Source organism: Protopterus annectens, chromosome 5.part0 (assembly GCF_019279795.1).
Source record: "Protopterus annectens isolate FY-2018-M chromosome 5.part0, PAN1.0, whole genome shotgun sequence".
Lineage (NCBI taxonomy): Eukaryota > Metazoa > Chordata > Ceratodontiformes > Protopteridae > Protopterus > Protopterus annectens.
Window position 1 is genome coordinate 924,562,765 of NC_056735.1, and position 24,770 is coordinate 924,587,534.

Below are 24,770 nucleotides of genomic sequence, written 5' to 3' on the forward strand. Positions count from 1 at the left end.
CAATTGTGCCACTGATACATTGCAATGGTGATGGCTAATACCATCTGACCACAACGCTCATTTATTAAATGAGAAGAAACATCTGATGTGCACTGTAAATCACCATGTACCATTCAGATATGTAAGGGCACAAACCACCTTCACAGCATGCACTGAGTATTATCTTTGTAACTTTACAGTGTCACATACGGATTGTCATGGCCTTGTAGTAGGGGACTGGATGTGTAGAATTCTGCTGGTGGGTTTGCTGTCCTGCTGCTGTCAGCTGGCCATCATTGCCACTATCACTGATGGGGCAAATCATAATTGGAGCACTGACACTATCAGTGACTGGTTGCACCAGACTGACAGGTCTGTTGTATACAGAATGCATCAAGCCATAAACATTTGCATAGGTTCCTAGGTTCCCAGGTTAGTACTAGGCTAACTACCCTTGTGGGCCATTTCAAGCCTAGCCAATTACCCCATGTGAGAATCAAACCCTGCACCTTGTGTCTGTAAGGTAAACAACTTAACCATTATGCCATCCTCCCTGCCTGCATGGTGCAGTAGGCTCATTCTGAGGGGCACCCCTAACTCACTGAGGAAACATAAACGGGCTTTGAGTAAGCCAAACACTCAGTCATGGACTATCCTTGTTTGGGATAGTGTGGTGTGAAAGCACTGATCTGCAATTTTCTGTGGGTTATGGAGTGGTACCATTATCCAAGGTTTGAACAGGTAGCCTAAGCCACCTGGACAATAAAAAAGAGGGGACATATAACAAAATGGAGGAGGGGGATTATTAAATGTTGCCTTTTCCAGAAGATAACCATGGTTAACAACATTATAATAGTTTTCACTTATTAAACAGGTGACCATGAGGAATCCTGCCATACAGGAATAGGTGGTACAGCGAATGTGTATAATTTGTGAGGATTATCAGGACTGCCAGGATGCTGGGCCAGCACATTCATGATGCATCCTCATGCATCACTCACTACCTGGCAGTTGATGGAATGGTAACCCTTCCTGTTACATTTCCTCCATGGTCCTGATGAAGCCCTTATAGCAACATGGGTGCACTATATCCCACCAAGCACATCAGGAAATTATGTCATTCCACTGAAGGCATGCATGGTAGTAGCTGGATCCTGTAGTGACACTTGAAAATAAATATGCTCATCCAAATGTCCCAGGAGGTTATAGAGGAGCTGCAGTTTTCTCAGGGTAGAAGCTTGCGATACCCAACATTTTCCCAGTCTGTCACCAGGTTTTGGCAAGACCAAAATTAGCAGCTCTAAGCAAGAAACATTCAGGCTTGCAGCAAAACCAAGCATCTTTGCAAATCTCAAAGTGAATAGAAAAGGAACGGTTTTACTCTTTATAACCCATCTGTGATTGATACAGATATGCTTCAAAAGGTTACTAGGAATTGCAGAAAGAAAGTGGGGGCTCATTTACAAAAGAAAGTTGCAGATGTTTCACATAGTCATCACTTGCATCTCATTATTTCCTTATTTGCATAGGAATTTCTGAATTATCTTCTAATTGTTTTGCTTTGAAACAGCTTGCATGTCTGAATTGTGCCTTGCCTACAATAGTGCATGACACACTCATATACATGCTACATGGAAGCGTAATGACTATAAATACCATCATACATATGTTGCGGTGCTAAAGTAATGACTGCTGTTATGATAATGGAAATGTCTTGAAAGGTCAGGGATATTGTGCACAGTTAGGACATTTTCTTCTTTCTTTGCTTATTGTTGTCAAAACCGTCAATGTTGCCCTTTTTGTTTTATGTGCCATTACTGTAGACAGTACACTGCTACGATACTTGGCACATAGTGATTTGCAATGCACTACACACTGCATGGATTCTGCAGGTGCATGACTCAGTCTCTGCATTACATGCTAATCAGAGCTACTGCAGTACAGGCCTGCACAGTGGCTCTGCATCACAATGAGAATGTGAACTAGGAACCTGTCTGCCCAGCTTTTTGTTACCTGTTATATGGTCGGGGGATTGGGTAATAAAGCGTACTGACAAAGACAAGCCTATTTGATTGGATAGCAAATATATGTAAATAAATAAATAAGCTCAAGCCTTCATAGAAAATGGAAAATAAATACATTTCAATGTTGAAATATGTTAACATCATAAAAAGGTGCAAGGACTGTTAAAAAAAAACGAAAGCAGGGCACACCATGAGAGCAAGGAGACTCTTAGATGGAGTCTCTTACTAGACAAAAAGGATAGCTGACAAAACAAACTTATTTTTTATTTTATTTTTTTGATTTATTTAATATTTGTTTACCGGGAAAGTCTGACTTGGAACTAAGCCAGTTTTCAGCGGAGGCCCAGGGAGAAACACTCCAGATGTATGTCTTTGTATTTATTTATTTATTTATTTATTTATTTTCTTATTTGGAAGCCAGATATGTAAACTGGACCACATATCCTTTCCAGGCACTGATTTTGTATAATGTAACATTTGGTACTACATAACAATGTATGAAATTTTAATCATGTTGCAAAGTTATTGAACATAAGCAGTGACTTATTTTGTTATTTAATGTGTAGCATATATTGGTTTGTTAAAATATACAATTATTTCAAATTGCTGAAATTTTAAAGGTAAGATTTACAGTAGGAACGTTTCTGTTACAGATACATAAACATATGAAATGTCATAGTTAAGTACGGAAGCAAATGGTCTGGCTTTGTGTCACAGAGACATTAAGTCATGGCTGTAACCCAGACAAGAAGAGTTTGAATAGCAACTTAGAATCTGGAAAACTCAGGCAGGGGAGGGGTTCAGTGATTGAAGCCAACTTGCACATCATGGGGGAAAGAGAAGAGAGGTGGTTTATAGTTAACTGTTCACTATCATGCAAACAGAGATTTGTATGTTACCAAAACTGGCTAGGACTGGTGTGCAAGCTTACTGAATTGAAGCTTGTGATGGTAGCTCTCATTAGCATGTAGGTAGATGCACAGACTCATACAGGGTGGGCATAGTCCGCACCTTGTGAGCGAGCTCATGTTAGCCACCAGGTAAAGGGATAATGTCCCAGACTGACACATTCTCATTGCTACAATGCAAGTGTGTGGTGGGTGCAAACCACCTTCACGGCTGACTGAATCATGGCCCCTCTGGACTCATCGGTAGTGTGGAAAAGAATGTGTTCAAGTTCATTTGGGGGGGGGGGACTTTAGGATCTGCAGACACAAAGACAAAAAGCAGCTCTTGAAAAAAATGGAAGCAAATACCAATGGTACTGTACCTTAGGTAAGATACGGTCTGGTCTCAGCTTCTTCCTGATGAAATGAAGATGATTATGGGGTCATAAGGTAGAAATGATTGTACTGAATCTGAAATGGAGATAATTGTATATCCTACATGCAACTAAGAATGTCTGCAATGAAAATTAAGTAAGGATCATTCCTTTCAGCTGAGACACATGTTCAGGAGGGAGTTATATGTTTTATTAATAAAAATCATTCTATGTTTCTTCCATGCCTGCATAAAAGCATTTCACTTCAATGAGTGTTTCTTCATATGCAATAAGTAATTCATTCAAAGAATGTTAGAAATGTGATCAATCAAAAAGAATTCCCTATATTTTAAACTAGTTTGCTATCTAATTAACATTTTGACTTACTGGAAGCATTCCAAGGGTTGTGATGACATAAGGTCAATGTAGTATCTAAATGAAAACTATTTTCATTTATCATTTCTTTATCATGTCTGGTTATTTGGTCTCATTGACAAAACATTTTAATTAGTGATGAGTATACCATCTGAGTGTAGTTTTGCTCAGTTCAAGGTAATTTTCTCTTCAGTCATTTAGGGAATATATTGCAAAAAAAATGAAGCCTGCTCATCTGCAAGGTAAAGACATTCTGTTGATGCTGTGGAAAGCACTTTTCTTCTCCTTTAAATTTAGTGGAGTTTACTGTGGGTAGTCTTTATAACTGTTTCCCTTTATAGTAGTTATGTCTCACCTGTCATTACTCCTTGCCCATAGGATGATGTCCTACAATTCCAACAGGCTTGAACTAAATCCTACTGATCCAGCAGCCCTCTCTGGTATATGTACCTGTGTCCTGTCTCAATGGCTTATTCCAGATCAGACCCTACTCTGAGATGGTAGATCCTCTTTGTAAAGGAGTGGAACAGGATATGAGTGTGATCCAGGTGGCTGTTATAGTGCCTTGCAATCTAAAAATGTTTAGCGTGCATTTTTACTGTTTTGCTATTACAGCGCTAGCTGATTGTTTCTTCCCATTTAAGTGGAATTATGACAGGCAATGCTGTTATATACTAATTTTCTCCAGGGTCAAGTCATGAAAAGGTACAGAGGTAGCCATTACTAGATTTCTGTCAGTGAACGCTTATTATTTTTGCGGCCCACATATATTTCCCCAGAGCAAAAGAGTTTTCGTTCTGCAGCTATCCTTGCTTTTTTACTCAACCCTCGGTGACCTGGAACTGATTCAGACCCACATGTTATGTAGTCTTACAGAAGACCTACCTGCCCTGTAGCAGGATGATGAATATGCAGTAGAAAGGAAAAAAACAAAAAAGCTTAGGTTGTGTAAAAGGAGACATCATGATTGAAATGAGATTTGAAATACTGAGCAAATAGTGAAAAAAGTAGATGGTAGTCTTATTTTGTCTTCATTATAAAGTATTCTTATCTTAGTTTTAAGTGCATTGCCTTTCTGAAGCACAGAGAAATATACCAGAGACAGCAGCAATAAAGTAATGCATATCAAATCATTTTTTTCTACACTCTGCAGTGAGAAACATTTTTGTCTTTGCAACCTTAATGTCATTATGAAACTAGGCTACATGTATTAGCGACAGTACATGCTTAGAAATAAATTTAGTAGCATTACTAATGGTGCTCAGCCTTATGGAAAGTTTACAGCATGTATAATGTGCAGGAATTTAGTGTATGACAGATTGTTAAATATTCTTTTTTTTTCTATTTTTTTTATAGATGTTAGATATTCTTGAATGCATACTTATGGTACTGTGTCTCATTATTTTCAGGCAATAAAAGCTGCAGTGGGTCTGTTCAAAACCTAACATCTGCTGAGCTGACTGATACAAGTGAGGTTTCCAATCCTGAGCTACCACCAAAAATGGCGCTAAAGTCTAGAGTGGATGCAAAATCTAGTAATGGCTACCAGAGGCCTGGATCAGTGTAAGTAATAAGTTCAAGTGTTAATATTACAAATGTAGCTGATCTGGTATAGTGACAGAATGAATTGTTTGGACATGGAGTTAACTCACCTTTTACTCACACATCAAAAGTAATAGCACATAAGTAAAAAGACTCTTGAGTGTTTAAACATTAAAAAAAATGTATTTCTGGACCTGCTAAGCTGCCATTTGATACGAGGATGTTGTACCATACCATAGGTTCATAGGTTGGTACTAGGCTATCGGCCCTAGGGCCTATACAAGCCTAGCCATAACAATTCCCTTGATATTTCTTCCCACAGTATTTACCTCCCTGGACCCCTATCTAGCAGGGCGACTGACATGATCCCCGGGGTAAATTAACTATCTTCCATCCAATCATCAAGGTTCCTTTGGAAGAGGGCCAAGGAGGCGCTCTGCTTGACATGTATGGGCAGTCTATTCCAGAGTATGAGGAATCTCTGGGTCAGGAACCTATCCTTCCAACATGTTTTGTTCATTGTGATGACAAGGTTTAGATCCCTGGAGCGTGTGGCTCTGAAGGATTGGGATTTCTTTAAGTGGAGCATGTCCAACAGCTCAGGGTTTGACGTGGCCTTGTATGTTAAGCAGATATCGCCTCTGAGTAGACGATATGCCACAGAGTATAGCTGGAGTTATTTTAGATGGTCAGCATATGGCATCTGCTTTAGGCCTGTGATTCTTTTAGTGAGGTATTTCTGCAGCCTTTCCAGCTGTTGCAGATGTCTTGTGAGGTACACACCAAACGGGGCATTATACTTTATAATGGGTCTAATGTGGGATGAATACAGTGGGACAATGACCTCCTTTTTCCTGGATGAAAAGCCCTTAGTGATGAGGTGTGCCACATAGAAGGATTTCCTGACTGTTGTGGTGATGTGGTTATCGAAGGTGAGACCACTGTCCACCTGTGTCCCTAAGTCTCTCATCACACTCTCAGTGTTTAGTGTACTGACACCTATGTGGTAATTCATGGGTACATAGTTTTTCCCAAAAGGGATAACTATACATTTCCTTGCATTAAGCTTGAGCCCATGGCTGTGGTAACAAGCATCTGTTTCTGTAAGGCCCTTTTGTAGAATATCCACATAATTTGCGGATTCAATAATAGCTCCCAGTTTGCAGTCATCTGCGAACGTTGTTAGCCAGAGTCCCTTAGTGTTGGCCTGAACTTCAGAGTCCTCTTTCTTTAGCAGTAAGCCAACATTGCACTTCTACATTTGTGTAAGTACTCATAGGATCATAGGATCATAGGAACTTACTAGGGTAATGACCCTAGGGCCCTTACAAGCCTAGCCATGTTTACCCTTATATCCATGATGAGCACCTATCGCCCCTGTCCAAGAGGGAAATAGGTGGAACCCCTGGGGAAATTACAATTACACATCCAGTCATCCAGATTACATTTGGAGAGGGCCAATGAAGTGCTCTGCTTGACATGAAGCGGTAGTCTGTTCCAAAGGTGTAGTAACCTCTGGAAGACAAATCTGTCCCTCCATCAGGTTCTATTAATGTCACATATCAGGTTAAGGCCATTAGAGTGAGTAACCCATGTACCATGGATATGCAGCCTTTCCAATAAAGCAGGGTCAAAGATTGCCTTATATGCAAGGCAGAGATTGCCTCTGAGTAGTCTGTATGAAACAGAATAAAGTGACAGTGATTTCAGACGATCCTCGTAGAACAGATGTTGAAGACCTTGAAGTTCCTTGTGAGGAACCTTTGTGGTCTCTCCAATTACTGCAGTTGCTTAAAAAGGTACATACCAAAAGGGGCATTGTACTCAATTATTGGCCTGAAGAGGGAAATGTACAGGGAAGTTATAACTTCTTTTTTTCTTGAGGCAATGCCCTTACTTATGAGATGAGCAATACAGAATGCAGTTCTTACCACTGTGGAGACATGGCAATCGAAGCTAAGGTTGCTGTCAACCTGTGTGCCAGGTCTCTTTCCACTGAGTGCGTAGTTAGGGTGTTGTTATTGGTGTGGTAATTAGCAGGAACATCACTCTCACTGAAAGAGCTGATAATGCATTTTTTTTAATTGAGTTTAAGGTCATGACTTTTACACCAGTCATTTGTTTGTGTAAGAACCTCATGTAGGATGTTGACATTGTGTGGAGATTTTATGGCCACTCCCAGTTTGCAGTCATCAGCAAACTTTGTCAGCCACAGACCTTTAGTTTTAGCTTGCATTTCAGAGAAATAGAATCCAAACAGTAGAGATCCCAGGACAGATCCCTGTGGAACACCACTGGTTACAGGTCTGCTGTTGAAGGTGGATTCCCCTATTTTGACTGTATAGGTTCTATCAGTGAGCCAGTTAGCAACCCATCTAATGATATAAGGGTTGATACCTAGCTGAGTGAGTTTGTCAATTATGCCTGAGTTGGGGATAGTATCAAAAGCTTTGGCTAAGTCTAGCTATACTGTATGCACAGATTTCCCCTCATCAAGGGCCTTAGTGACTGTCTCGAAGGAGTCCACCAGGTTTAACAGGCATGATTCTCCCTTTGACAAAGTCAAATTGAGTAGGGTCAAGTGTTTGGAGTTTACCAATATCTTTGTTGAAAAGGTCCATGATGATTCTCTACATGGTCTTGCAGATAAGGCTAGTCAACATAATAGGTCTATAGTTTCTAGGTCACTGCAAATGGACAATGGTGACCTTTTTCCATTCAGCTGGGATGAAGTTAGTGCTTAGACTATGAGTGAAAAGAGTACCCAATGGCATTGCTAATTCTTGTTTGAGCCCATGTGGGATGCAGCCTCGGATGTTATCAGATCCTATGGATGCTGTAGTTTTTACCTTAGAGAGGGCATTCTCAACCTGCTCTTTTGAGATATAAGGTAGAGGACAGGTGGTAGGGATGTCGGGGGTAAGTGTGGCGGGGACAGGGAAGTGAAGTTTTCATAGAACCTGTCAGCTAACAGGTTAGCAATCTCCACAGGTCCAGTATATGTGGTATCATTAACTACCAGTTTGGCACAAATCTGAGCCTTTCCTTTTAGGTTACGGATGTAACTAAAGAATGCCTTATGGTTGTTCTTAGTTGAGGAAGCTAATTTGGGTTCATAGTTAGCTTTGGAGGACTTCACAAGAAGTCTTATTTGCTTGTTTAAGCTGAGGAGGGAGGGTTTCCAGTTTAGGGGTTGCTCCTTCTTACTCCTAAACAGCAATTTCTTCCTCTTATTCTAAAACCTGTTAAAGGCAGTTGTCCACAAGGCAGGTTTGCTCTTCCTTGAGAAGCTTGTTTTGATACTATCAGGTATGGCTGCTTCAGTGCAGTTGTTTAGGTGTTTGTGTAAAGCATTTGTGTAGAACTTGGCATAGCTGCCAGTTCCATCTGAGGAGGGAGGTGCACTGAATATATTTATACCATACCGTAAGAGGTTATGATCTGCTTTGGAGAAGTTTTTTCGCTTAGTTGGTGCTGGGTGGGTGGGGGTGGTCAGGTGTGATAACAACCGTGAATGTGACAGATTTATGGTCAGATATCACCAGGGAAGACCTCACAATGATGGTGCTGCAATGATCCCTAGCTTGTCCAGGGCATTAGAGTTAATGAAGTCGAGAAACCTTTGGTCAAGTGAGTTTGTGCATGAGTAATTTCTCTAGTCAATGGATGTGTAGTTAAAGTCGCCCAAAACCATTGTGTTCGGATGTATCTTGAGTGACTTAAGTAGATCCAAATAGGCAGTATGGGTGTCCTGATTCATGGAGGGGGTCTTGTAGCTGGCAATGATTTGAATAGGTGTTCTACCAACAGATAATTACACCTGAAGTATCTTCAGGGAATCATGCTGTCTAACCAACCTGGAAGTGTATTTATCTTTAATGAATATTGATACACTGCCTCCTTAAGATTTCACACCACCAGTTTGTGGTCTGAACATGTGGAAGGAGGAGTATCCTAGTATGGCTGGGGTGGGCTCCACAGCCTTGAACCAGATCTCTGGGATTACACAAATGTCCAGGTCTTCCAAGGTGAGGAATGCTTCTAGTGAATAGCAGTAAAACCCTGAGGCTGTTCTTAGATGGAGTTCTTACTTCAGGAATTTTGCCCTTGAGACTCTGCCTAAAAAAGGCAGTATGGGGGTGGCAACAGCCTTGGCCAGTAACCGAAATCCCAAGGGTGACAAATGAAGACCATCTCTGGCAAAGCACTGAGGTCTGTCAAGTTGTGTCATCCCAGGCTGACAGATACTGTATCCCCTTGGAATGACACCAGAAACTAAGCCAATTATTGAAGTCAGTCATTTTCTGTTTATATTGAGGCATCATCCTAGGTGAAGGTAAAATGCTGCCTAAGGCTAGTGACATAACAGCCTGAGACACATAGCCCAAGAGCTCAATCATGTCTCTCTTCATATAGTCCAGAGAGGTATGCTCCAATTCGTTTACACCAACATGACTATGACAGAGTCATAACAGTACCTATTGCTGAGAGACTTGAGTGCATTTGGCATATGGCAGATCCTGGCACCTGACAGACTGCTGATTGTGACCTTCTCCGTATCCAATCTGGTGAGAGGGACATCTTTATGTCTCACTGTGTAATCACCTATGACTAACATGTTTGTTTTTGTGTTTTGCCTTAAGGGCTTGTTGTGACACACTGATGTGTGAGCTGTTATATGTATTGTGTTCTGCAGAGGATGTATTATGTGTAACGTGCTTGTGTTTGTGTTTAGGAGGTCTCTGCTAGTAGTGAGAATTGTATTGGTACCTCTGAGGCTAGGCTTAGTGTTCTACGTGACAGTAGAGCTGAGCCACGGAAAACCTCTGGAGGACAACAAGCAAAGTTCTAAGGGAACATTTAACAAGCAAAATGCTTGCTACTATAACCACCAATGCTGCTACATGGCAGTGCATGATGGTGAGCTACATGCAAGAAAGTACAGATGCGGGGCTTATGTAAAACAAAAAATAACCCTTTTAACTCAAACTAGCAAATAAGGACGCACTCTCTGAGCTCCTTTCCAATTACACTTGATTAGATGGGACCCAGACAGCACTTTTTCCCACAAGGGTGCTTTGCAGCTTGTCAAGAAAAAAGCAATACATTCTCTCTTGTAACATCTGAAACCTAGAAACCTTTTCCTGATCAGAGCTGCACATGCTGAGCTACAGATAACTAAAACACTAATAGTACAGCCCCTGTGAAAGTAACATGTAGCTCCATGTATACAGGACCATTTTCAGAAGTATACATTAAATAAAGCTGTAGCTGGCTCATTTTAGCACCCATAGCCAGATCCTGAAATATGCCCCCAACCCCCTTAGCAAAGTGATGAGCAAAAAAAAATGACTTTGACCTTTGTAGGAAGGATTATAACCCCCACCCCCGCTAATCTAAAGGCATTTTGGTACAGAATAAAATAAGACTAAAATGCAGGAACTCTTGCTCATACCACTCAACACTCTGAAACCAGGGCAGATACCCCCTTCATTATGAATGTTAAACATCCCCACTTTTTTTTTTCTCAAAATTTTTTTTTTATTTTTCAAAAACATTTGAATGAATTCCATAGTATTTATACATAACATCTTAAATAACTATGTACACTTTACATTAGCCTGACATTATAGCAGATCTTAATGTATACAGTTACTTTATAAGTATGTCCAGTCCATTATCAGGTTGTTCCCTTTGCCAAACTACTTGGGGTCACTATTGATGAACACCTGAAATTCAACACTCACATCCAGCAAAACATTAAGAAAACCCATATAAAACTTGGTATGCTATACAGGAACATCCAATTTCTCTCTCCTTCCACCAGACAAACGCTTGCCACTACCTATCTATTCCCCTCACTAATGTATGGTGCTCTTCTATTAACTAACTTATCTGCCACACTCACTTCAAAATTGTAAGTCTGTTATAATAAGATTTCTAAATTTGTCACCAAAGCCAAATACTCCTCCCATCACTGTATTGCCCTTAATTTGTTACACTTGCTTGAACTCTCCAACCATCTAGACTATCTTCAGATTACCACGCCCACAAACTAATCTTTCAACCCTCTATGTGCCCTGCTCTATGCAACATCCGTCTCTCCTTCACCCCTCAAAGAACTCTCAGATCTACTCACCAAAACCTAATCTGTGTCCGAAAAACCAATTGCCCTGCTGGTCAACTCCTGCTATCCTTTTCCTTAGCAAAAAATAATGGAATTCTCTTCCTTCCTCTCTAAGGACCTGTGCAAAATTTGAAAACTTTAAATCTCAAGTTACATTCCTACCCTTACTGTAACAAAAAAATTCAACTGCATTCTCCCCACCTAGTCCTATAATTCTCTCTCCACCTCTAAACCTCTCTCCAGCTATGATTACTAGCCTCTCTAGCTATTATTTATAGGCTACCACACATATGTACATATGTTAAATATCAAATTTGTACCATGTACCTAAGAATTTACACCTGCTCTCTAACATGAAATGTAACTGTAAATTGTTCATTAATAATATTGTGTCTGTATCTAAAGGTAACATGTACCTAAGAAATTACATCTGCTCTCTAGCATAAAACATAATTGTAAATTGTTCTTCTTTTGTATATTGTATCTGTATCTAAACTTTGTAACATGGAGCTTTTCTCTCCAGGCCTCCACTGAAAATGGTCTCCCTGAGCCCAGTGGACATCCCTGGTCATCAAACTGGAAATAAATAAATAAACAATAAATCAGAGTGTCTGATCAATTATTGTATAGTATCAATCAATGATAAGACTTTTCCCCAAGGGTTGTTGATAAATGGCTTTGGATATATTCTTAGTTCTTTAATTTTAACTTCCAATAATGCTGTGGTCTTCAGTAGGCTGTAGAAGTCTTCCAAAGTTGGTATTGTGTTTGTATTCCATCTTCTTGTTATACACTTCCTTGAAATTGCAAGTATAGTCCATACTAGATACATGTTTGACCTATTCAAATGAGGACCTTTGTTCACATTTAATAATACAAGGGCTTTAGTTAAATAAAATGATTCATTAAATAAAGCTTGTAGAAAATTATTAATACCATTCCAAAATGGCTTAATTTTAACACAGTCAAAGAAAATGTGGTTCCAATCTGCATTGTGTACTTGCTCACATCTCCAACATATTCCTTTTATGGAAGAACTAATTTAACTGATTCTGTCTGGGGTTAAGAATGCGCTGTGCAAGCATTTCCAATTAAAAACTTTCCAGTATTGTGTAAAGGATGTATATTGTATTGATAATAAGATATTTGTTTTAATATCTTCAGTTAACTGTATTGACTGTCCTTTTGTTATATATTTCCAATATGAGGTTTTGGGTGTTGTTTTATAGTTTATCAATATTTTGTAAAATTTTGAAATACTGTTTACCATGTCAAAGTCATTATATATGATTTCATATATGTATTTTGTAAATTTAGGTATTTCTTTAAATGAATTGTTAATTATTCCACTTTAATCCTGGGAAATAGAGCATGGCACTCTGTAAAGTTAGCCAGTCCTGTTGTGGAATTTTGTATGTTGTTTTTATTTCTTGCATATCTGAAACTTTTAGTTCTTTGATACATTGGAGCCAGCAAACAAATCCTTTCTGTTCCCATGAATTAATAATTTCTCTATTTTATGTGGAAAGTTCTTTGTGACTATAAATGGTGTTAAAAGAGCAAACAATATTTTTAAATCTATATTTGCATTAATAATTTTCCTAAATGAGTCAGTGTAATAATCATAAGCATTTTAGTGGGTTTAGTTATGTTATATTGCATACTAATGCATAATATGTGCCATGGCAAATTGTTTTTATCTGTTATTGGATTTTTTTTTTTGTAAATACAATTTATTTATTGATATTACAGTTAGTAATTCTTTCTAGTTTGCAGAGTAATTTGGACTTATCCAGTCTGAGATTGTCTTAGATATTGATGCTTTATATATGTTTATATAGCAGGAAAGTTTAATCCTCCCTTTTCCCATGGACTGATATGATGTATTAAAGCTATTCTGTTTCTTTTGGGAAACGGGTCTATATCAAAATTCCAAAGAGGTACAATGCCGAATGTGAAAACATCGAACCCAAAATATCGAATGGTGAAAATAGCGAAGCCCCAGAACATCAAAATCTTACCTAGGGCAAGATTTTGGTGGGCCATTCCGTGGCTTCGCTATTTCCTCCACTGTGGTGCGAGGGTTATGGACCTTAAGGTTAGGGTGCAGGTTAAGGTAAGTGGATAGTTAGTAATGTATGTATGGTGTAGTGTAGGGTTGTGTTTTGTTAACTGTATGTGTGTGTGTGTGTTAATTAGTTTGTTTGTGTATAGATTTGTAGGGTATGTGTGCAATAGTTACGGAACTTAGGGTAAGGGTGCGGGTTAAGGTAAGTGGACAGTTAGTAATGTATGTGTGGTTTAGTATGGGGTTGGGTTTTGTTAAATGTATGTGTGTGGTTAATTTATTTTGGTGTGCTTGTGTTAGATGTACGTTTCTCGGAACTGCTAATTTTTTCCCTGGGAAAAAATGTGCTATTCTGAGCGTTCGATGTTTTCAATATTCGAAATTCCAAGTTCTAACATATAGTGTTCGACATTTTGGAATTTCAAATATATGATATAGACCCCCTGTTTCTTTTGGGAAACCATAAAAATTTTATTAGGCATGAATTTATTTATTTACGTATATTCCTTTCTGGTAACAGTTGTATTGCCAAGGCTATATATATAGGATCTTGGGTAGTAAAATCATTTTATTAACTGTAGTCTATCTTCAAATGTTAATAACATTTTGTTCTATTTTTCCACAGAGATTTTAATTGTATAGATGATATTAATGTATTTTTTAGACTAATTCATTATTATCCTTGCATAACTCAATTCCTAGATATTTTAAGGTAGATTCTTGTTTCCCTATGATGTGATCCCTTTAGTCTGCAGTTCTTTTTTTATTTAAAAATAAACATTTTGATTTATTGAAATGGAGTCCTGAAGTCATGAGAAATTTGTCAATTAATCTATCTAATTCTTCTAATGTCTCTTCTGTATTAGATAATGTCAATAATATGTCATCAGCAAGTAACATTACTTTAGAATTGTATTGTTCATAAACATCTATTGCATTGATTTTTATATTGTTACAAATTAAATCTGCAAATATTTCAATAGCCAGAGCAAATAGAATCGATGACATGGGACATCCTTGTTTATTGCCTTTTGTTATATGTATAGATTCAGAGGTGAAAGGGCCTAACTTGACATACTCTAAATTATTTGTGTGTGTGTGTATATATATATATATATATATATATATATATATATATATATATATATATATATATATTCTTTAGGAGATGACCAAAGGATGCAGGAAATTCAAATGGCATTAGGATTTTGAATAAATAGTCCCAATTTAGGGAGTCAAAGGCTTTCTGTATATCTAAGCCAATCATGAGTCTTTCTTTATTTTCTTAACATAATCTATAAGAAAAATTATCCTTTTAATATTGTCATGTGTGTGTATATGATAGATAAATTCAGTCTGATCATTATTTATTGTTTTGGATAATGGTATTTTCATTCTGTTAGTTAATATTGTCATAAATATCTTATAGTCATTATTTAATAATGATATAAGTCTATATGAGGTACAGATGTTTGGGGATTTGTTTTCCTTTAGGATTGATGTGATTAAGGAATATCTCCAAGAGGGTGGTATTAAAGCTTGTGACTGAATTTCTAATAGAGTTTTATGGAAGAGGGATAGTATCTCTGAAGGAAAAAGTTTATATATTTTCATAATTATGCTTTCTATAACTGGAGTTTTATTATTTTTACCCTCTTTTATTGTATCTGTAATTTCTTTGTAGGATATGGGTGCTTGCAGATCTAGTTTTAATTTTTCTGTTATTTTTTATATTAGAACATTTTTCATCTAGATTTAATTGATTGATATATATATATATATATATATATATATATATATATATATATATATATATATATATATATATTCTTTTTGGAAATGTTCCATATAGTGATTTCTATAGGCATCAAGAATGTCACCTATATCCAAAACATTTTTCTCTTTCTTTTCCATGGAAGATACTTTTAATGTTATTAACTTTTGATTGTCTTTTGTTTCTTGTGGATAAATTATGTAGATATTTGGGAAAAGTGGACAAGGTATTAATTTTTAGTTTTTTTCTAAACTAGTTTTATGTGTTAGAATTTCATTTTATTTATTGTTTAATACTTCTGCTTTCTTTGTCATCTCCAAATGATTTTGATTTTTTTTTAGCTTTTACTGACAAAACTTTGGATTGTAGATCTAATAATTCAGAATCCCATCCTCTCATTTTTTTTATACCAAGAAAGGGTTTTACCATATATGTAAGCTTTTAATGAGTCCCATGTCATTATTTTATCTCTGTGGTATAATTAATGTCTAAAATGAACTGTAATTCAGATAATAACCAGGGTTTGAACTCTTTAATTTTAGTTATATATGCTAGAATTCTGGAGTTAAAGATTAATGGTTTGTACCCATTTTGAAGTTTTAGTATCAATGAATTGTGGTTTGAAAAGGGGCAGGGAGTGATTGAGAAATTAATGATTTTAGAGTGTAAGTCATGGGCATCAAATAATGTATCTATTCTAGTTTGAGTACCAAATCTGTGATCTTGATTGGAAAACAACAAAGATTTATCTTCTTTAAATTTGAAAGTATCTACAAGATGAAATCATTCTACTCACTTGTTTAAAACTTTTGAAACAGTAGATGTATGCAGCGGACTTTTATTTGTAGTTTCAGAAATATCAGATATACAGTTAAAATCTCCTCCTAATATTAACTTGCCTTTATAATTAATGGAAATGAAATCCAAGTGTTTTTTAACAGTTCCTATTCCAATGCATGGGAACCAGTATAGATTGGCTAGGGTCCATATTCTGTTATTATATTATAGGTTCATAGGTTCATAGGTTCATACTAGGCTATCTGCCCTAGGGCATTTATAAGCCTAGCCAGAGTGTGTTTGGCTTTCGCCACCCATTTTAAATTAATTTTGCTATTGCTTTTGTTGAGGTTAGTATACTGTGCCTCTGTCTAACAGTGACACAGAAGTGATAGCCGGGGTAAACCTATGATCTCCCATCCACTCATCAAGATTCCTCTTGAAGAGAGTCAATGTGGGACTCTGCCTAACCTGGACTGGGATTTTATTCCAGAGTGAAGGAAGCCTCTGGGTTATGAATCTGTCCCTCCAGCATGTCCTATTTATTTCAGTGCTGAGGTTCAAGTCTCTCGAGCATGTAGCTCGATGGGATTTGGATTTTCTGAGGTGCAGCATGTCCATTAATTCTGGGTTGGACATGGCTTTATACGTCAGGCACAGATCGCCTCTGAGCAGGCGGTATGCCACTGAGTAGAGCTGGAGTTTCTTTAACCCGGCAGCATATGGCATCTGTTTGAGCCCTTTGATCCTCTTGGTGAGGTACTTTTGGGGTCTTTCCAGTTGAGGCAGCTGACTGGTTAGGTACACCCCAAAGGGCATTGTACTCAATTATGGGCCTGATGAGGGATGAGTAAAGAGGTGCGATGACCTCCCTGATCTAGATGTGAATCACTTCATGATTAGGTGGGCTATATAAAATGTTTTCTAACCACTTTGGCCACGTGGTTGTCAAATGAGAGATTGCTATCAACTTGGTTCCCCAGGTCCCTAATGACTTCTTCTGTACTTAATGGATTACCACCTATGTGGTAATTTGTGGGCACTTTGTTTTGCCAAAGGGGATGACTATATACTTTTTGGCGTTTAGCTTGAGGCCATGGCTCTGGCACCAGTTGTCTGTTTCTATGAGGCCCATTTGGAGGATGCTTGTGTCGGCTGGAGAGTTGATTATGGCGCCCAGTTTGCAGTCATCTGCGAACTTGGTCAGCCACAGTCTTTCCGTGTTGGTCTGTACTGCCGAGAAATATATACCGAACAAGAGAGGTCCCAGGACTGAGCCTTGTGGGACGCCACTTGTAACTGGTTTGGAGTCTGACATGGCTCCAGCAATTCTAACCATGTGAGTTCTGTCCTTGAGACAGTTTGCAACCCATCTAGTGACATAGGGGTTTATATTTAAGCTGGTGAGCTTATCTATAATGCCCGAGTGGGGTATTGTATCGAAGGCTTTTGCGAGGTCCAGGTAGGCTGTGTGGACCACCTTCCCCTTGTCAATGGCCTTGGTGACTGTTTCAAAGAACTCGACCAGGTTTAAAAGGCAGGATCTGCCCTTAACAAAGCCAAACTGGGTAGGATCCAGTGTCTGTAGGTCCCCAATATCTTTATTTATGAGGTCCATGATGATCCTTTCCATAGCTTTGCAGACCAAGCTAGTCAGGCTTATGGGGCGATAGTTTCCAGGATCCGTTGAGGCACCACCTTTGTGGAGAGGGACCACTGTTGCTGTACGCCACTCTTTGGGTACATATCCTGTAGTAAGGCTAAGACTGAACAGTAGTTTTATGTTTGGGTTTAGCTCTTCTTGGAGTTCATGTAGGGCGCAGCCGGGACACCATCTGGTCCCATTGATGCTGTGTTTTTGCTTTGAGAGGCGGCTCTTACCTGAGCATCTGAGATGTCAGGGGCAGCACTCTGTTGGGATAGATATTTGCCTTTTGGTGGGGAGAGGGGAGAAGTTTGCACTGATCCTGTCAGCTAGGATGTTGGCAATGTCTGTGGGCTCGGTGTATTTTTGTCATTTTGGACTAATTCTGAGCATATCTGGGAATTCCCACCCAGGTTCCTAACATAAATAAAGAAAGCCTTGTGATTATTCTTAGTGTCCTGTGCAATTTTTCTCGAAGCTGGCCTTAGACGATTTTATGAGTGCCCGTAGTTTTGCTAATACTGATCAGAGATGCCTTCCCTTTTGGGATTTTGCTCTATCATGTAGTAGCTTCCTCCTTCTATTGTATAGTTTGTTTATGGCTGGGGTCCACCAGACAGGACGTCTGCCTTTGGAGGATTGGGTCTTGGTTTTATTTGGGATTGCATGATCCATGCATTCCTGAAGGTGTTCATAGAATGCGTTTATAAAGGATTCTGCGGTCTGGGCCATATTTTCCACAGGCCTGGGGGCTTTGAAGGATTTCGCCTTGGTTTTGAGCTGTGTGAAATTTGCTTTAGAGAAGTTTTTCACTGTGGTTTTCTGGGCAGGGGGTGGGGTCGGGATGTGAATATCCAGTGAGATTAGTTTATGGTCTGATCTTACCAGTGAGGGATACACTTCTGGTCTGGAGCATAGTGTCCCCATGTTGGTGATGAACAGGTCCAGTATGTTTTCCCCTCTTGTGGGAGTGGTAACAAGTTGTTCTATAGCATTTGAGTTTATAAATTCTAGGAACCTTTGGGCTAGGGTGTTGGAGCTAGAGTAATGCTCCCAGTCTATGTTTGGGTAGTTGAAGTCGCCCAATATAATGGTGTTTGAAGAGCCCTTCATATTTTCCAGTATTCTCAGGAAGGCCAAGTGGGGTTCCTGTGTTTGGGAGGGTGGTCTGTAGCAGGCTATAAACTGGAAGGCAGTTTTACCCACAGTTAGTTGCACATGGGTAGTCTCTGATGCTTCATGCTGTGCCACCAACCTGGAGGTGTGGGTATCTTTGACGAATATTGATACTCTCCCTCCTTTTGTGGTTCGGTCCAAGTTTTGGGGCCGAAAAGCATGGTATGAGGTATAACCTGGTAGTTCTGGGGTGCTCTCGGGAGCCTTGAACCAGGTTTCTGTTACTGCACAGATATCGATGTTCTCCATGCTAAGGAGAGTTTAGTCGTGCATCTTGAGGTTTAGACTTCTGGCGTTGAGTAGCATTACTCTTAGTTTCTTATCCCTTGTGATACCTATGGAGGTGGGTTTGTCTTTTGAGCCTTGCCTAAAAAAGGCACTATGGGGTAGCAAGAGCATTTGCCAATATCCAGCCCAGGGGTGACAGGTGCAAGCCGTCCCTAGAAGCATCGTGGATTGTCGAGCATGTCATCCCAGGCTGACAGGCATTGGATCCCCTTTAAATGACACCAACACTTAAGCCAATTGTTGAAATTGATCATCTTGTCTTCATATTGTGGCATCATTATTGGTGAGGGTAAGATGCTACTCAAGGTCAGGGTCATACCGGCCTGGGCTACATGCTCAGAGAGCTCCTCTATGTCTCTTTTCATGTAGTCCAGGGAGTTCTCAGGTCATTCACACCAGCATGGACAATGACTGAGTCATATTTGTACTTGCCTTGGAGTGACCTGAGTGCTTGTGTTATGTGGCGGATCCTAGCGCCCGACAGGCAGCTCACCGTGACCTTCTCCTTGTTCAGCCTGGTGGCGGGACGTCAGTGTGCCTGATAGAGTCACCTATTACAAGTGTATCAGGTGTGTTGTTTAGCCTTAAGGGCTGTGACTGTTCGGCACACTGGCTTTATGAGCTATGTGTTGCACGTGTTTTGTTTTGGGGTAGCGGTTGCTTGGGTGTCTGCTTTGGAGGTCTCTGCTGCTTAGGCAGATTTTTATTTAGAGCCTCCGAGTATGTTTTTCTGTGTTTATGTGTTTGGTTTGTTGTCGTGGTAGGTCTATGTGAGACTGGAATTGTAGTGAGTGTGGTTTCCTTCTCCTCCTGACTGGTTACTCCTGTACTGAGTTGAGAGAACTTAGCCTCCAGTTTGGCTATATGGTTGCATCTCTCACATGTGTTGGAATTTGTTGGGAGGAGGAGAGGGTTGTCTGTGTACATGAGGCAGTTGTAACATTGCCTCAAGATTCCCAGATTCACCAGCTGGACCAGAGAGGAGATTGACAACTGACCTTTGGACAGTATTGGGAATTCCTTTATAATTGAAAAAAAGGGGCAATGGGGAACAAGGTACTGAAGGGGAGTTTGTGAGGGTGTAGTGCTTTTAATTTTTTAGAGCTGACTTATATAATTGCTTTAGTGAGCAAGTGAAACAAGGAAATAAGTACAGTAAGCAATGCAGATATCACGAGGGATCCACAGAAGTGCTAAAAGGCCGCATTTTAGGTGGAATTAGCATTTCAGGGAAATAAACAAACAACAAGCATACAAATAAAGCTAGATTCAGCAGGTCTGGATCTAGTCTATGCTACAGCAAACAAGGTGTACCAATTTCAGTAAGAAACAGTTAGAATATGCAGGCACTATAAGCCTTTAACCAGAAATTCCCTGCTCAGAAGGGCAGAGTCCAGCCTTTCCTCCCACAAGAGTGCAGACCGCAATCCTTCTTAACGTAAAATAACTGGCCTGGAGCCCAAGTGCTTAAACCAGAACTAATACACTTTTAGAATAACAGACACTGAGCTCTCAATCAGCAGTTCCCAACTTAGAAGGATGTAAGCTACCTGTCCTGCCACCACAGTGCAGGCCACAAACCTTCCTAATGTAAAACAACTGGTCTGAAGCCCAAGTGCTTAATACAAAAGACTTAGAAATGATAGCTACACTTTAATCAAGTTACTACGGTACTACCAGCAGTAATAAATACAACTGCAACTAATGCCATAAGGCCTTCTTTATCTTCATACTTATAAATTATTTCTGGGTGAATCACATTTGTTTTCCATAAAACTGTTACCCCTTTTGTCTTTGTCTTATAGGATTGCGCCAATATTATGTATTCCTTAGGATTCCATTTGTAATTGTCACTTGTTTTGAAATGAATTTCTTGAAGGAAGACAAGTTGTGCTTTGTTCAGTTTTAAATATTTCAGTAGATTTGATCTCTTGTTAGGATTGTTTAAGCCATTGGTATTTAAAGATAATAAAGTTAAATCCATCTTAGGTTATTTAGACCTTATATTTTTTGTTTTATTGTGACTATTAAACATTTTCTTCTGATAACTATAAAGTATATGTTTGAGCTTTTAAAGGAAATTATCAGTTTTATACTTTGAGTGTTTACCAATAAAGTAATGTTTTGGTCAGGCATACTAAAAATGTTTTTGTGAAATAACAAATTTAAATTAATAAATGTTAACAAAACTAAGATCCGCACTAGCCATGTAATGAAAATCATTCCTAATCTGATGGATAGACCTAAGTCCGTCAGATTATCACTTATACCATGACAATCCAGAACATCTGAGCACTATAAATTGAATTATCATATGGAGAATATTTGTAGTAGGAATAAGCAATTTTTATATTATTTTGAACAGATATAATACTATTGTAGATTAGACAGAATTCTAATACAATATAAATGTCTACTTACTGTATAAGCAATTAATATTTACATGAAAGATAGATGACAAGCAATTCAATCATAGTAAAGTAGGATGTACCATATATAAAACCTCAATAAAAGATTACAGCACTCAGTTATTTAACATATCCACCCTTATTGATAAACGTATTACTTAATATACATAGATGGTAATAATATGTATACCTAATGTTTATAATACAACGTGTTTTACTGGATATATCAGAAGTTATATTTCATTGTTTGCCAGCATTTAAGTAATCACTTTGTTTGTTGCTAACTTACTTAAAGCATCCCTTTTGTTTTATGTGAACATTGATGAAAGTTAGTGGATTTTAATTATCAGTGGATCCCTCTTCCCCCCATTTCCTATACATAAGGATTTTCATACCTGTAATTTCTTATCATAAAATGAGTGAAATTATAGGTTAAAAACAAATTCAGTTATTGTGATTAATGATTACAAGTTCCCTTTCCATATTCATAAATTGCCATTTCATGGCATATACTGAAAATTTTTAGATTTAAATGGCAACATTCTATTTTGTATAATCAGCAAAGGTTAAACTGAGTGATTATTGTCAATTTGATACTGTTTGTTCAGAATGAGATTGGTACATTCTGTGACATTCCTAGTTCAGGCTTTTATTGTTTCCCTTGAACAACTTTTTCAGTTTTATGTCATGTATAAAACATTAATTACCAGGGTGACCTCTTAAGTATTGTATATGGTCAAGATGGGTTACAAAAACTACAATTCATGTTAAAGCAATGACATGACTTGTTATGCATATTTACTTATATAAGAAAATCATCATGCTTCCCCTTGATGTTCAATGTAGTGTATGTCATTTATGACAAGTTAAGAGAGTAATGTTATTATACACAAGCCCATGTTATTAAATCCTGTCTTTAATATCTAAATTCAGCAGACTGATTCATCTTATATGCAGATTATATATTTTATGTATAAATTTACTAAAATCATACATTGCATAACTGTTGTGTGTATTTTTATTATTTATTTATTTGTTTATTTTTTTTTTTGGCTGTTGCTTAGTTGTTTGAGAGACCTCAAGCTGTAATGCTTATTCTTATTATTAGTGCCTTCCAAGCATGTTTATACATTCCATAGACTTTAAATTATGAGACCCTTCTAGTTTCTTATTTGTTATAAGTATATTTCCATCCTTACATATACACATATCAGTATTTCAAGCTTGGGCAACAATGCCCATCCAGTTTTGCAAGAATACCATTCACTAGTTCATGTGGTGTGTTTCCAGGCTGTTCTTAAAATATCCAAACCAATATTTGCCTTGTTTAATTTTACCAGCTTGTTCCATGCAGTGGCCAATCTGCCAGTGAACCACTCAACACACCTTCCATTCCCAAAGATATTTCCATGAAGGAAATTTGATAACTCTCTAGTACTTCCCAGCAACCCCAAACACCCCTAGAATCAGCTATCTCCATATGCCCAACACATCCGAGCAAGCTCACCTCCCGACCACTGCAAAGGGTACTGCACAAGACCAAGTGCTGTTAGTCTTTCACAATAACTCAGACTTCCATTCTTATGTAAGTCCTTACTGTGTTTGGACCAAAATACATTTTAAATATAAAATTGGTCTTCTTCTTCTTCTTCTTCTTCTTCTTATTATTATTATTATTATTATTATTTTTATCAAGAATCAACTTAATGAGCTAAACAAAGTTTAAGGAGACCATCAATATATGTACATGTGGTTTAAAACAGCCCCTTTATATATATATATATATATATATATATATATATATATATATATATATATATATATATATATATTTTTTTAAACCAAAAACTTAATTGTCAAGAATCATCTCGGAGGCTCCTCAGAGCCATTAAGCGTTATCGTCCCTGTGTCTGCATTACCATAGCAACCTGGGAGCATCTGCTTCTGTTACTGTGTCTGTGTACTGCATACCAGAGGCTTGCAATGCACCTGAAGCAAAGGTTCACTTCACTGCAACTTCAAACCTATATTCCCTTCCTTTCAGTGAGGCAGCAGCCAGGAAAAGAACGGAGTGCAAAGAGATAAAAAAAAAAAAAAAAAAAAAAGGATACCTCCCAACATGCCACCACAACAAGAGACAACACATTCTTCCAGCTTTCCCACCTCTCACTCAGCAGATGTATAAACAAACTATTCTCTGCCAAAATACCCCAAATCACAGTTTTATCTACCCCCTTCCCCTGGATCCAGGCTAAAACAACAAATGTCTCTTCCTAATACACAAGCATTAGTAAACCTCGATCACAAGCCGCAACCCACAGCTTCTCGGAGACAAAAATGGCAACATACAACAGCTGCCAGGCACAGCTGCATTGACACACACCATGTCAGGCTTAATCAAACAGCACTCGAAGCTGTGATACCTGCCATAATTGATATTAACTATGTTTAGACAGAATAATAATGACATTTGTACTAGCTGCCTGACACAGCTTCATCCATGCACACCGTATCAGGATTGATCAAACAGCACTCAAAGCTATACCTGCCATAATTGATATTAACTATGTTTAGACAGAATAATAATGACATTTGTAGTAGCTGCCAGACACTGCTACATCCACGCATACCATATCAGGATTGATCAAAACACTTGTAACTGTGATACCTGCCATAATTGATATTAACTATATTTAGACAGAACAATGATGACATTAAGAGCTTGCTACTATTATTTGACCAGGATATACATGAAATTTCTAAATCATACTTTAACTGAAGAAGGTATTAGTCTCCATGACATCATTTTTTTTTCAAAACACTCTACTGTTACTGCTATTATATATGATGTTAATTTGTTACATTTGAGTCTGAACTCTGATGAATGGTACCTTGTTGAATTAGTTAATTAATTACTTAAATTATTATAAGTAAAAACAATGAAAAATGAACAAGATAAGTATTCATTGAGTTCAAGTAGGGGAATAGAAACTTCTATGTTCGTATTATATGTTGCTTTGTTTGGCTTATATATAATGTAAATAGTAACCCATCTCAACCTACCTTTGTTTGTGAAGAATTATTGGACTCTTTGAACATTCTGAATAATCATTACTGCTTCTCAGTTGTTTAAGAAACCCTCCTTTTTTAAAATAAAAACAGATAACAAGTGATGTACCATATCAATTGATACTTTGAGAGATGTAGTTGTAAGAGTTATTTTTTTGGGATAGCTGTCTTGGAATCAGTTTTTTGTTTCTTATTTCTAGCATCAGTCCAAAGATTTGTTTCTTTTATTCCTTTAAGAGTAGGGGCCATCCATTCCA

At 38.1% G+C, this 24,770-nt stretch overlaps 1 protein-coding gene across 1 annotated transcript in view; it reads left to right on the top strand.

The window, feature by feature from the left end:
• Window positions 1–24,770, top strand: part of ARHGAP42 (Rho GTPase activating protein 42) — a 1,340,395-nt gene that overhangs the window by 1,035,837 nt on the left and 279,788 nt on the right. The window contains exon 21 of the mRNA XM_044071941.1: window positions 5,049–5,202. Coding sequence (XP_043927876.1) covers window positions 5,049–5,202 — 154 coding nt within the window. The remainder of the gene's footprint in view (window positions 1–5,048; window positions 5,203–24,770) is intronic.